Source organism: Stegodyphus dumicola, chromosome 1, assembly GCF_044657685.1.
Source record: "Stegodyphus dumicola isolate Sdum_Otavi_A_Nest chromosome 1, ASM4465768v1".
Lineage (NCBI taxonomy): Eukaryota > Metazoa > Arthropoda > Arachnida > Araneae > Eresidae > Stegodyphus > Stegodyphus dumicola.
The window spans coordinates 78,461,309-78,477,376 of NC_140768.1; the positions used below are offsets into that span (position 1 = coordinate 78,461,309).

The 16,068-nt window shown below is 32.9% G+C and overlaps 2 protein-coding genes across 3 annotated transcripts in view; one reads left to right on the plus strand and one right to left on the minus strand.

Moving 5' to 3' along the window:
- The window catches only part of LOC118185450 (ninein-like protein), a 212,267-nt gene that overhangs the window by 119,762 nt on the left and 76,437 nt on the right, over positions 1–16,068 (minus strand). The gene's annotated exons all lie outside the window — the stretch shown is intronic.
- Positions 1–16,068, plus strand: part of LOC118185451 (XK-related protein 4-like) — a 46,828-nt gene that overhangs the window by 4,109 nt on the left and 26,651 nt on the right. The window contains exon 2 of the mRNA XM_035355297.2: positions 10,661–11,195. Within this exon, the coding sequence (XP_035211188.1) occupies positions 10,666–11,195 (530 nt within the window). The 5' untranslated portion in view covers positions 10,661–10,665. The remainder of the gene's footprint in view (positions 1–10,660; positions 11,196–16,068) is intronic.

Genomic DNA, 16,068 nt, shown 5'->3' on the forward strand with positions numbered 1-16,068 from the left:
ACGCCTTTTAATTGGAAATTTTATTTAAAAAATTTAGTCAGAAGATTTTTTTTAAAAAAATCAATCAAAAATCAAAAAAATTTTGGATTATGAAGAATAAAAGTTTAAAAAAAGATTTCGCAGTCACACAAAATATGCTACAGTAAAATAAATAACTTTTATAACAATTGTACATTAAATATTTGCATATTTTTAAATACTATATTATGATTATATCAAAAATAATCTACAATGAAATACGAACATCTATTAGAATAAATCTTGATACATGATAAGTAATCATTATGATTTGGTTTTTATACTTCTATTTTTTGTACACAGGCAAAATTTAAATTTTACAACAGACTGTTGTAGCAGATTTAATAAGCTTTTACTAAAAATAACTTAAATAGTTAACTAAATTTTAATCTAAAGCTCATTTTTATATTCAAGAGTCAAAAATAATTAATACCTAATAAAAATATAACAGCCAAAGTTATTACAATCAAAATCTTGAAAGGACGATGCACTTAGTAGGTACTCTCCATAAATGGAAGTTCTGACATCTCTAATTATTTCAACAGCATCTTGAGTATGATCGCAATATTGCAATCCATTTAGAAGCAAGGTAGATATTCTAGCCACATGAAAGTTCTTTTCGCTTATGTGAAAGACCTACGTGTATTTACTAAACGAAAGAAATCTCAAAAGGCTTTTCCATTTTCCCTAAAATAAAACACGCGAAAAGCAAAAAAGGCCAGCAAAAGCCTTGAAGGAGAAAAAATGCGGTGCAAAATTGGAAATCGCCGAAGTTGTACATACTGGTCGATAAGCTAACAGCCTGGATCGTAAAAAAAAAAAAAAAAAAAAAAAAAAAAATTCCATTTGTTAAAGAAGTTATAACCTAAAGCAGAGAACAATTTCACACATACCAATTTAGCATTAATTAGAATTTCAAAACTGAATGTGTCTAAGAATTTGTCTTCCCCTCCCACAGAAAGTCGAAAATGATGTACCATTGCATGATCAAGAACTGACAGATTAAAAAACATGCTGTAACAGGACAGAAAATGAATATAAATTTATTGTATTGTAACAGAACAAAATATGAATCACCAAAGCAGAAACACCCAACAATTAAGAGAAGTAAATGCATTAAATTTTCGCAGCGATTCATATTGCTGAAATTATTACAGAAAATTATAACCTAAATTGAAATGTCCTGCTGCAGAAGTCATTACTTTGATGAATTCATTAACATATCATCAATTCCCATCATTCCAATCTCTGACAACTCAATTTAGCATATCATCAGTTATCAACCTGTGGTATTTTATGCTTTTCATCTCCTCGGTTTCTTTAGGTTTAGTGATCTTAAAACTGACTTTTGCAGGACCCTGGGACTCCTTACAACTCATCTAACAGTTCCATGAATATCGAAATTTAATTCGAAAGAATTTATTATGATGTAAATGCTTTTTATTTCCTAAAATCATATGAAGTACGTATATCAGTCTTCGTCATATAATGAAACAATGCTTTTATTTTTATTAAGTGTACGTAATGTTGATATATTTTCAGTGCTTTCTTAACATTTACTTTTCTGATGATGATATGCATATACAAAAAATTATAGTTTGATGGCTTTCTGAGCCAAATAATCATTTTATAGGTTTCCTACGTCGGCGAAATTCGAAGACAACTGCTATGAGGCGAAATAATACAGCACATACGCCGCTCTGATTGGTGTAGTGTTTAGCGATGCTGACTGCCGTGTCGTTAATTCGAATCCCGGAGAAGTGTATGATTGTATAGTGTCTGTGCAGTACGGATGTACATAAAATTCTGGAGAGCCGAAAGACATCTCGAGAGGTTCGGGAAGAGGGGTAAGAAACTCTCGGATCTGTTTCCGGGAGTTCTTCATCAAAACCGGGCAGAATTTTTCCGTTCTCGCTCGTGTAAACTCGGTCAACCCTAATGGTGCACCTCGGGCAACATTCTCAATGATGAGACGGCTAAATAACCGATGGGTGTAGGCCATTTTCGAGAATGCGTATGGTGCAAGTGTTCGGGCATTTGAAACAACAACAGTACACTGGCCATATGTATCTGTAGCTTGATAAAAAAAGTTATCAGCATATTTTCAGTGATATGTATATTAAAATAAGAAGCAGGTATATGCTTTTTCAGAGAAAAATTACTCATGGAATTTTTTATCTATAGTTTGATTTAAAAATTTTCTATAAATTAAAGCATCTTTTCCTCAAAACTTTTAAATGCACGTTACACAAGCACTTTTTCTTAAGGTATAAATCTAAATAAAGATAAGATAAGCATTTACAACAACCATTCCTACGTTTGTATCTCATACTTCAAAAGGTGAAGAGAAAAAAAAATGTGTGTGGCAGGAAGCACTCAGCTAGTTAGTACTTTTATCGGAAACAATGTGTACAGTGAATGTTTTGATTAATTCATTACTTGATTTATTCTGTGATCTTTACTGCTCATTGCTACGAAATGTTTGAGTTATGTTGTAAAATAAAACAATAAAATCTTTTTGTTTAATATTCATTAAAAATTATTTTTCGATTATTTAATTACGTTTAATCTTATCGCCAAGTCTGAAAAAATGAATACACAACTTGTTGGATTTATTCTCTACTTTTTAATTCTCCCATACAATTCATACCGTAGTGTTTCATGCGTTTGCTTACTCGATTCATTAAAGAAAGGGGGTCTTACTAATGTGTTATAAATTGGTTAATTATTTTTTTTTTTCATCTAGAAGTTGAAACTGCAGTAACTTAAAACAGCCGCTATAAAACTCTTCAATTATTTTCTAAAATCATTCATTATTCTAATTAATGAAGATATTACTAATAAAAAGCAAGACCAAAATTTAAGAAATGAATCTACCAAAGGAGACTTTCAAGTTATAACGACTTTGGTCAAGTGGCGCCTTTTATAACAAATAAATTAAATTTTGGTATCGGCTTCATGGAAAAGAGGCATGAAAGAGAGAAATGTTTTTTCACAGCTGTTTTTCATATGGTAGTCAAATAAAATTCTACTCTTACAAATCAAAACTATCCGAAATATACTTTTCAATGATACTGCTAGCAATGGGTATATCTATGTTAAATTTCTAGACTATGCTCTCAGAATAAAACATATTTATATTAAGGGTTTTCAACCAGGGGGGGAGCGTTTCGTATTTTCAAGAGAGGAATACGGTCTGCCTCTTATTTACCAGTTACGGATTCAGTTTTATTTTGTGAGAACAAAAAACTAATTTCCTTCAAGTTTTGGTATTCATCAACATTTTTTTATACTTCATCTTATTTAATTTACAAAACACACTAAAAATAATCTAAATTTAAATATATAGATACGTATTTTTCCAGTTTTGGAAAGGATAATCGTCTAGCAATAGTAAAAGGTGTGCAAGAGGGAAAAATAAAAATTGAGAACTCCTGATTTATACGAAAGTAATGCATTTCAAGTACCCATTCGTAGCAGTACGAGTATTAAAACAGGAAATTTCGTTTTTCACGAAATCCAGTTGTTAAGCAATACTTAAGTTCGATATTTTTGCTTCGAATGAAACGGGTATAAGTCATATAACTTAAATAATTTCTTTTCAGGATCCGTTTCGAATAAGAATCGAGCCATTCTTCTGTGACGTCTTGGAATATCCCAGATACTTCACGCTTCACTATCAGATAGCATGAAGACACGCATGAATTGTAATTTACACATATTTAAAAATATTAATTAATTTCCGAGCTGGTGACACAATCAGACAGGATACAAACGGCCATGAAGGCATCCCTCACACATGTCCTCGGCAGACAAAAATCTACTCCTCTTTAGCTCGCTGGCGGAGCTTCCATCCTCTCCCCCAGAATCACAACGTAGAACACTCTGCTATGCTCGCAAAGAAGCAGTACGGCGGATGAACCTGGTTGTCATTTAGGATTATTGAAAACTGTCTAGAGTTCGTTACATTCCCTCCATAAAATGGAGTTCGTTACATTCCCTCCATAAAATGGCTATCTACTTTTATAGAAAACTTTCTAAATGAAATTTGACTTTATGCGGGAATTTGAAATAAGGAAAAATACGAACAACTAGCCTATTTTTCCAACGGGAACCACTGCTCAGTAGTCAGAATTATCTTCTCAAAAGTAGCACACAGAACAATTTACTAACTGGAACATTCTCCAAAAAGCAGCCCATATAAAAATGCAAATTCCGTACCTTTTCACTAAAGATGTCACATTACCAAAACAACTGTAACTTGAAGGCCTATATTCTTTGATTCATTCCTAAAACTGGAACCATTGAGATACGACGTACAGAGACCAATAGACTTCGACTGATACATGAAACGAGAAAAATTAACTAAGTCCTTGCTGGAATTCGAACCACTGATTCTTCTAACTGCTAGAATTTCTTACACAGCAACAATTATTGAATATATGGCTGCGCTATCTTCCTGAAATACCCTAAATTAGGGTATCTATGCTGTATATTTTTTCTATTCAAGTATAAGCACATTATCATTATACAATATTAATTCTTCAAATGCAAGTTTAGATCGTAAATTTAAGATATATATGTAATAAAAGCAAAGCCAGAATCAACTGAAGAGCAGGAGGAGGAATTTGGATGGCCTAAAAGTGTTGATCCATAATGACTAGGAAATTGGAGGCGAAGACAGATTAAATCTTCAGTTTTATTTTCAGCAACATTTTACGGCTACACACACAAGTCGGCACATTAAAAGTGTCTGTTCCAAAAGGCTTACATTTTTGATAACTTTGTAGCAAGAAAGCAGCAGCAGACAGACAGCAGTTCAGCTAAGCCAAAGCGTGGAAAGCAAGTGCGTAATGTTCAGGATGAAATCTGAAGTCAAATTGAGTTAGTTTTGATTCTCAAAGCATTTTGATTGGATAGTTAATATTGCTGTAAAGTTATTATTGGCTGGTTGAGTTTTAGTTCAATTTACATCACCAGAATTACTAAGAGTCATATGACATAGATTTTTCTCGAAATCACGCCGTGCAAATAGATGTTGCTATTTTTAGAATAGAGAAGGGAAATTAATTTACGCTAATTTAATCTTTTACATATTATTTTTCTTACATATTATATATCACAAACGTTCCGTGCGGATTTCATTAGAAAGTACAGAACACATTTATATTAAATATGAGTTAGAAAAATTACTGTAGCTGTGTCCCAGCATCAATTCCCATCGCAGAAACGAGCTTGCAAGCATATTTTCATTATTGCTATCTTTGTCCATTTTCAGTGCAAAAAGTCCTTCATATAATTTAGGTTAGCTTAGGTAACTTATCACGGCAAAGCACTCGAAGGTAGCTTGTCGTCATAGAAAACTTTCTAAGGGAAATTTGTCTTATATTCAATTTAAATATGAAGAAAAACAGGAAAATGTCATGCAGTTAGCCAGTTCTTTGACCAGAAACCAATTCTAAGAACTCTTATCCACTCGAATACTTATAAGTTCTATCCCGAAAAAGAAATAAATATGCGTGTACACAAGCAATATATTTACACATATCCATATACACCCCTTTCTTATTTTAAATAAAATAGCAAGAAATATTTAATAATAAAAGTAACTTTATTTGCATTTTTCAAACAACTGTATGTATTTAACACGGTTATTATGAAAACAAACATTCGGTGGCTAGTTAAAAATTAAGCTTATTTGACATTCTTTCTCCGTTAATACGAATTAAATAACTGGATTTAAATTTGATCGAGAGTGGAAGCTTTTCTCTTCTTATAAATGCTAACAAAAATTAATTATTCAGAAATACATAGGCAAAAATCATATTTTTAAACACTGATCACAGTTAGAAGCAGAAATAATTTCCTCAAATGGGTGATCAGGTCCGTTTATGTATTAACCATGATTTTCTCTATAGAAAGGAGAAAATCCGAAAGTTTGGTTCTTTTCTGAGCACTTTTATTTCTCTCATTAACGAAGAAGAATCAAATCCACCCTTATCAAAGACACGGTTGAGTTGTTATCCAGGAACCGTGGGAGGGAGGAATCTGTCAAAGAAGATATTGCTGTAGCCGAAAAGATGATGATGCATAATTTATACACAATCAATCATTCGCTGAGAGGTTAGTCAAGGGAAAAGACACCCTTTTCTTGATCTTCTTTAAAAAGTGTTTGCTTAGGTTATATCTATATTTCATTAGCATTCATACTTTAATTTTTGTGTTTGAATGTGCTTTTTTATATCAATAGTAATCAATTTCCAACATAGTTGTTTCTCGTGCGGCTTTCAAATGCTAACATGCGTGTATGCTTATCAAAGTTCATCTAGCCCACTAAGCGTCATTCATCACCAAATAATCCAGAACACTTAATATTTGATAATACATTCCGACGATGAAACGCATTTTTTGAATGCACTATTGAAGCACTGGTAATCAATCCTAAGGGAATTTTTCATAGCGTGAAACTGCCCACCAGCGGCCGACCGATAAAGTCGTTGAACACTGGTAGTTCGGTCCGAGGTTCGAATACCGCCAACGGGCTGCCTGCATGGGCGTTTTCGTGGTTTTTCCCCATGTATAACGTGTATACGAGCCAGTTTCCCTTAAAAAGTCCTCCACGAAGGCATCCCTCCCCTCAGGCAGATAGCCCTAGTGTGCTTTGCCAATGTTAAATAAACCAAACCAAACCATAGCGCGGAACGCACTTTCAAGTACATGTACTCTTTTCCTTACGCCAGTTAAGTTCGTTGTTAATCACTAATAATTTTTGTGCTCTTATGTTTTAATTGATTTAAATAACATAAAAACATAAACAAACCAAAAACCATTTTTCAAACGTAATTGCAATAACTTAGATGAATGTAAATATCATGAAGATAAGCTTTGAATGTTTGCAAATTTGCTGCCTAAGAACATTGATGAAAAAAACAAAAAAGCAGCGCACACAGACTCAATATTTTCATTAAAATCATAAAGTTATTGTAAAGTATAAAATTGCAATGATTAAATAAACACATTACGTCCATTTTAATATTTTACATCAGCAAAAAATAATGTCTCAGTTTCATTCCTGAAAAGCAGAAAAAAATTCTGCTTTTTTATGTACATAAATAAAAAATATATACTTTTAGTACAGGAAAAATTTTAAACCATTTTCTACAGATTTGAAGGTAAGTAAAATTCATTTTAGTGTTTTACTTTAGTTACGACCGAAATGGATTTTATAAAAATAATAAAATAATTCCATTCTTAAATTTTGACTAATAAAGTGTATCACATTTTCTCTTACAAACACAATAATATTTTATCTTTTAACAGTATAATCTTTGTTGAAATAAAATAAGTGAGAAAATAAATCTCCCTCGTTTGCATTACAAAAAAAAAAAAAAAAAAAAAAACATATTCGGCTTACATAAGGAAAAGGGCAATTCCAATTATCCGGATGGATTATCCCTCTTCGAATATCTGGATGGACTGTTTTCCCTGGAGTACTAGTGCACGTAAAACCTAAGCCTGAATATACTCCTATATTCAATAGCCGCAAAACAAAGTCTTCAATCATTCTCAAAAAATGAGAGTAAATGTATTTTACCATTCTCCAAGATATAAGAATTAATTATAGTTCAGGTATTAAATACCTAACAGTTAACCAAAACATGATATTTGCTAGTAACGTAATATTTCTACTACGTAATTAAGATAATTCTACTGGTTACGGCGATAAATGAAACTCTTTTCTTCCATCTATAGAATTAAAGAGTTGGAAGCAATAAAGAACTCTCATTACTGCAATAAGATGTATTATCACCTTTTTCGTATTTGTGAACTGGATTTTTTTTTTTTTTTTTTTTTTTTATTAAGAAGGAAGAGAATTAGGCTGAAATAAATTCATAAAAGCATTACTTCAAAACAAATTCTCAGTAAATAAAAACCTGGATTTTGGCTGGAATTTAAACACAGAACCTGTCAACCGTTTCTTGACGAAGCTGTATTTAACCAGCAACCATTTTGGCTAAAGCTCGGAATTTTAATTTTGATGACATCTGAATGATGATAGCGCCTTAATTCCACAGTCTGACAGAAGTGCTCTTCACACTCTTCTTTCGAGACATTGACAAAGCAGAACCTTCCTATTACTGTGAAAGAGTTCTTTCATTGATAGGATCCTTTCGTACCATTGCTCCGACTGCAAATTGAACTTCGGACCACCCTGCTCCACGGGTATGCTACTCTCACCCATTAAAATCACCAAAGCACATTAGTCAATAATAAGTTTAAATTCGAGATACAGGGCTTCAAGATATGAAATTACATTAAAGATAAGTTAAGACCTTCTTTGCCATACAAATGAAATACATACATAATGAAATTTTATATAATCGCGTAAGACTGCAAATATCCTTCTCTACTGGCATTACAACTAAGAATTCCATGGTGATAGATATTCAATAAAAAATAATTACAATTAGGGAAATAAATAAAAATAATTATTTGATTTTATATAGTGCTTTAAAACTATAAATAGCATTCATTCTCCCGAGCAAAGCTAATATGATATTTTCATTCCGATACATAACCAAAGTTCAAAATCAATTCAAGTATCAATAAAACAGTATTTATATTCTACTATTATACTACTTATAGAAAAAGTAAGTTTAAAGAAGAAAATAATAACAGAACTAAAGAAAACATTTTGCCGAATGTTACTTAAAAGGGGTTTGATTCCTTTCAAACTTACTTTGTAAAGCATTTATTTTTCTAATATGTTAGATGAAGCGAAATTTCTTCGTGCGCTTCAGCTCATAAAAAGAATGAGACTCATTTTCTTCCTGTCGAATTTCTCAAACGTTTTTCTTATCATTCCTTTTTGCTCAATATCCAGATAAGTTAACCTGCTTGGTCGATATGAAGAGGGATAAATACAAACATTTTAAAACTACGTATGTCTTTAAATCCTGACACTTTCTTGCGCTTGTATGTAGAGTTTTCATTCCAAACTCTACATACCTCACACCTCTGGTTTCCATTCAAACTTACTTCATAGCTATTACATAATTTAACAAAAATCCAGTGACTCGCAAATGAAATCATTACTGAATCTAAGACGTGAAATCAGAACTGAAACCTCTAACATATCAACAAAGAAAAAAATATTATTTTTGCCAGAGTTAAATAATAAGTAAGTAGATAAAAGTGCCAGAGTTCTTATTTTTAAAAACAGAATTATTTGATACAGGAAAAAAATCTAAAATTAATCGAAAATAATTAAAACAATATATGTAAATCATTTATACAACAAATATCAGACACGATAGAATCTTCAACAACCCCTAGTTATAATACTTTCTGTTTTGGATAACTCGTCTTATTTTTATGACTTTTTTTGATCTATATATACTTAATAACTTCTAAACCAACAATGTAGACCAAAACAGAAATCGGAATCTGAATAGCATGCTACGTTGGCACGCTTTCGACTACGTAACTAACTGTCTAAAGTAAGTTAACTTCGGTTCTCAGAGGCGAAATGGGCCGATTACACGGATATTTTTGTAATTAATTCCATGTACAACGTAAATACGAATTCAGTTTCCTATAAACTGCCTTCCATGAAAGCAGGCTTCTTCCCCCACACCAGATCAATATCGAATACCTCCCGGCAGATGAATATCGAATCCCTTATCATAATTAATCAATCATCGATGATTACTTTTACCGTTGGTTACCTAACAGTTTTGACTTGTTTATCACAAACGTACCTTAAAAAAAAAAAAAATCTGTGAACTTCAACCTCGAAAAGAGCAGTTTCTTTTTCGAGACTGCTGCTAAAAATTGTTAGCAGCTAAATCAATCGTTCATCATAAAAATGCCTCTGTGTTCTTTATGTTCCAAACAAATTAGGAATAAATGTTTCTTATTCTTCAGAGACAAATCTTATCAATCATGAAATAGCCGTAAGTTGTGACTAAACCAAAGACCTACATTTTTACTCGAATTTAAAGTATAAATAACACGATTACATTCAGAAGTGACTACGTACAACAACTATCCCAAGCAATATTAAAAACTTTTCCAAAATATAATTTATGGTATTTTTCATTTAATTAAAAACTAAATATTCGTTAGACGTTCATACATATTTCAACGTATAAGATAAAAGCACACACAAATTAAAACACCTTTCAGAAAAAATATTTGCTTACTTAAAAACTCAATTACATCATCTTCAATGTAATACTTTGCATAATATAATAAGACAAAACTTTTAAAGTACTGCGAAAAACAGAAATCTAAAATATATTTATATTTTTAATACTGAAAATATATTATATAAAAACATCGTTTTAAAAAAATATTTATTAACAAAAACCAATGGACATATGATGCTGCTTCTCACAAAACAAGCACCACAGAAGTAAATGCAGAATTCCAGAAATCATATTAATGTGTTTATATAAAAACAGTCTGAACGGAAAATTCGTAACAGCTAAAACAGTAATCAAGTTAATTCGAGAAATTGAACACATTATCAGAAAATTAAGTCTTCAAAGTTGCCTTTATTTTAATATGTGCCACCTGCGATAAATATAACAAGAATAAGAGTTTATACAGCATCATTTTCTCTCTTTCTTTTTCACAGGGGTCATGCTAAACGAGGTAGAACTCTTAGAGAAGACTCCATACTACAGGACGCTGCAAAAACATCACTTGCAGCAACATCATGGACCTCCACTGTCCACAGCGCCCCATTATCCGACGACGCCGAGGGGCGGACTGCGCATTGGACCCAGTTACGACGAGACCTCCATTGCCATCATCGCTCCAGACATGCGTGTGCCCCAGAACAACCACCCTTTATCCATCTCCACGCTGGAGCACTGGGAACAGTATTCGCCCCTGGGATGTCTGGATATTTTGCTGTCCATAGCAGGCTATGTGGGAGACCTGGGCTCGGACCTGGTCGTATGTTACGTCCTGTTCGCCGAGGGCCGCGTAGGCTGGTCGGCCCTAACGGCTACTTTCGTCCTTCTGTCCGCTGTCGTCGTCAACGTTCTCAGCATTTACTGGTACGTGCGGAATCAAAGAAATGCCGCATCCGTCTACACTTCAGTCAGCAAACTCACGTGGGTCGTCAGAGCCCTGTTTCACGTGTTCTTCATAGGGCTGCTATACAGGTAAAATAATCCATTCTAAATCTAATAGACGTATAAATTGACTTCTGAAAACGTAAATCAAAACTGAAAAATTCTTATGTGAATGAATTTCATTTTATTCCTTTTTTAGTTTAGTGCGCAATGCCTTGTTTTGATTTAGCATATAATGCCTTCAGAATCTGAAATATTTTAAGGCATATTACACATCCGAAAAATCATTTTTTTCGTAATCTTTAAAGTAAGCTACAGGATGTCATTTATTATTTCATTCATAATTAAAAGTTACCCTAATTATTATTTTAGAGTTTTAAAAATTATTCAAAAATTTAAAAGTTTTGCTGAAAACTCTGATTTTTGAATTCTTTTTTTCTGTAACTTATTCTTTTAATTTCATCACAATATTAACAAAAAAGTTTCAAAACCTTTACTTTGTATGAAATAGTAAAATTGGCCTAGTTTATCACGTTTTAATTAGATCTGTAAAAATTCTGAAGAAGAAGAAGAAAGTTTGCCTTTTTTTTTTTTTTTTTTTTTTTTTTTTTTTTTTCCAGAGGGGGAGAAGAATTGTAAAGAAAGAATCGGAAATCTACGCCAAACGTTTTTCTAATTTAAGCCTTATACGGCAATGATAATAAGAAGCTTAGACTGCATATAAAATAAGTTTCGAAAATTCGAAAATAATTTTTAAATATTTTCACAAAATCATTTCTACTCCTATACGAAAAATTGGATTGAAATTTAATGGGAAACTTAATAAAAACAGTACTGAAACTTATTATGCAACGGGAAAAGAAAAGAGGCAAAATGCATTAAAAATTAGTTCTTACGACATCCCTTAACTATAGACAACATCTAGCAATATTCTGCCTTCTGTCATCCAGTACATATTTTAATTACTTTTTAAATGGAATAAAAAGCCCTGTCAACTGCAGTAATACATCAGATTACGAAATTTTTTTCGTTCATATGGAGAACTACTGCAGTTGACAGAAATTTTACGCTGTTATAGCGCCAATCAAATCAGCTGATGCGATGGCAGCAAAAATAAAGGGAAAATGCAAATATTCAAATACATCTCCTTTTCTTCCAAGAATTAAACAAAACAGCAGGAATCAATCCATCAAAACCTTCGGAAATTTAAATTAGCATTTTGATATTTTCTTGTTTTTCTCAGGTTAATATAATGTAAGTATTGTTCATATAATTCAAACAGGCGTAGCACAAAACCTCCGTTGCTTTATGAATTATTGCAATAAATATTTTTATAAACCATATTCAAGTCATTAAAGCTTATTCTTCTCGTTCATTTAAAAAGAAATGATATGCATCTATCCACGGCGTATTTGTTAGCAAGGAACAACATGACTGCTGCACCTGATAAAGCAAATCTTAGAAAACTAACTGGAATAAAAACATAATAATGAAACCAATTAATGATAGTATATACCTTCAGTTTTTGCTCCTTTAAGTCGACATTTGATGAACTCTTCGTTTACGATAAGAAAGAAGTGAGTTAAATATCAAAATTGTGTTTCTAATTAGCATTAATAATTTAAATGAGAAAACTTGTCATCATCATCTTCACTTAAAGAATTTTTTCTGCCGAAGTTAATTAATTGTGATATAATTAACGCACACTGGAACAAAAATATCAAGAAAAACCCCTCCTTCAGAAAACGCGACTTCACTTAATTATGTAAATTGCAACGAAAAACCCATATACATAAAAACTATCTGCTCTCAAGAATGTTAATTTTTCGCATCACATTCCCTAAGAAAATAAATCTGGTTCAACCAAAAATAATGGTGAGATTTCTGGGCTGCTGCCAATGGCTCATACATTTAAACTTGTCAAACTTGCATTTACGTTAGCTAAATGAAGAATGCTGAAGATTTCAAAACGATTATCCCAAAGTAATCGGCAAAGTTATTTATTGTAAATCAGTATTTTCATTAGCTACGGTAAGAGAATTTTAATTACAGGCGGAATTTCTTTTGTTGGGTGGTGTGGTGTATTTAATTATGGCAAAGCACACTAGGGCTATCTGCCTAAGGGGAGGGATGCCTTCGTGGAGGACTTTCTAAGGGAAACTGGCTCGTATACACGTTACACATGGGGAAAACCACGAAAACACCCATGCAGCCAGCCCGTTCGCGGGATTCGAACCTCTCTTTTGTTGGAATACTGCAAAAACAAATATTTATAGTCAACTGATATCAGTTCCGGAAAGATTCAAAATCTTAGCTAGTTAATGATGAAAAAACTATTAAAGTAATAGTGAGAATTTACTCCGGGTAATCTAGTGTCGAGCGATAACACCGAGTAATCTAGTGTCGAGCAATAGTGGGACATAGTTTCAAAGTCAGCTGTAGATCAGAACTCAGCAGGAACATTCAAAATGTCGATAAGGCTTTAAATCAAATAAAAATACTCTAAAACATACTGTTTAACTTTTATGATTCCATAAATAAACATCAAACGGTATCAAACTCAAAACCCACACCCTACTTATAATTCATCGGATGACAATGGATCGATCTGATCGTTAAAGAACTGGAACAAACGTGATTGATATTTCAATGAAATCTCGACTTTTCTTCATTTTGTATAATGATAGCTGAAGCTGTTCTTTGAATTTATAATTCTGATTTCATATATAAAACTAAACAATGTCCTCGTATTCGCAGTTGAGCCATCAAGATATATTAACTTGGAATCCTTGAGAATTTATAGCATTTTTTGCCAATATGATTCACAGTTCAAACACACAGCTTGCATTAAGCAGTGCAAAGATCCAAAATTCGAATACCGGCGAGGGCATTGTCAATTTCTAATATTTCTCGGCTCCGAAAAACCTAATTTCTTTAAAATATTATGTCTAAGATCGTGGGGGGGGGGGGTAAAAAACTAGTTAATCTTCCATATAATTTTTAATATCTTAATCGTCTACCACTTTTTCTCCAGCTAAAATTTACAAAATAAATCTTCATTCAGTGAATTAGATTTCCTTGAAATGTTTCGTTAAAATCTTAAGATCGATCTTAGTTAACAACTTTAATTTCCAGTTACCACCCTCCTCTCATAAATTAGGCATCTTTTATCTTCCTTTTCTCAACAAAAGATAAATAAATACATTCTGTACAACTTTATCGCATTAGATTCAGTATAATTGGCAGAATGATTTCGCTCCTTGAGGAGGGAACATCATAGGGAAAGAAAAACAAAGCGACAAATTCAATTAAAGAAAAAAAAAAAAGAGTCTAACTAAAAACATCTAGTTTAAAACATAAGGGGGGAAACTCTGGGTTTTTCTACTTAAATCATTTGAAGTGCAACTTGCTGTATTCATTATTAAATATCGGAGTTTAAAAAAATGATTTCTATAAATTTGCTTACTTCATTATCTAATAGTACTAAATGTTACAGATATTTGGATTTCACATTACAGCAGAATAAACAATGTGTTAGAAAGATACAAACTAATTTCACGATTAAGAAACGCAATACAAATATACAAAAATTTGATCTTCAAGATGCAATAAAAATAATCTGGCTCTTGGTATAGACTTTGCTACGTTACGGATATGATATTTGATTCTGATCTATAAAATCTTGTAAACTAATTATAGACCGTCTCTGTTTGCATACCAAACTAGGCACACAATTCATCTGAATATTCGGATAATTGAGTTCTTTTATAAATCAAAGATATATTTACTTAAAGAAAGAGGATTGCCTCCCTCCTACGCTAAATTTGCAATTTACCACAGTGGGAGATCGTTTAAGATTCCTGTGAACTATCTTCTTGATCACGTTATGTTAGGTTAGGCTAACTGATTAAGGCAAAGCAACTCGAAGGCCTGTAAGGAGCAATGCCTTCGTGGAGGACTTTTTAAGGGAAACTGACTCTATCCATATTAACCACGAGGGAAACCACGAAAACCGACCCTGTAGCTAGCCCGTTCGCCGAGATTCGATCCCAGGTCGAACTATCAGTGTTCAGCGAATTTGCCACTCGGTCGCTGGTGAGCCCGTTCTTGATCAGGCTCAGCAAGAAAATAAATTTCTTCAACGTATTTAAAGCGATTGAAAACTAGCTCATTTCTTCCTTAGTTTTCATCTAGTTTCCTAGCATTTCAAACTAGATTAAAGAATCAAGCGAGAATAGTACTTTTTTTTTCTTCTACCAAAAAAATGTATGGAAATTTTAGTGCCTTCTTAGCATAACTGGAAGTACTTCCGGCTAGCATCGGGAGATCCGATGTTTTTATCTTGGAAAGGGCATTGCTAATTTTCTGCTTCGATAACCTAATGACTCTAGAAGTGGCGTCCAAACTAAAATGTGGTGGATGATAATTCGTTACCATGTGGATTTGGCAACAGAGTCTTCTTCTCCACAGTCACCCTTAAATTGTATAGCAATTATTATGAAGGTACATAGTAAGGTGTTGGTGTACTGAGAATACGGCAGAGCACACTAGGGCTATCTCCTAAGTGGATGGATGCCTTCGTGGAGGACTATCTAAGGAAAACTGGCTCGTATACACGTTACACATGGGGAAAACCACGAAAACGCAAATGCAACCAGCCCGTTCGAGGGATTCGAACCTCGGAGCGAACTACCAGTGTTCAGCGATTTTACCGCTCGGCCGCTGGTGAGCCTTGTACATAGTAAGGAAAGAGAATGTAAAGAACTTTCTCCTTCCTTACTGTATGCCTTCTTAATGCAACTGGAATCTAGCATAAAGAGGTATGGTGTTTGAATACCGGCGAAGGCATTCCTAATTTTTTCCTGTTTCTGGCTTCGATAAACCGAATGACTCTATGAAGGGACTTTGTGTGTTAATGCGTTAATCGTCATTTCCATAAAAAATTAGCAAAAATATGTTTTAT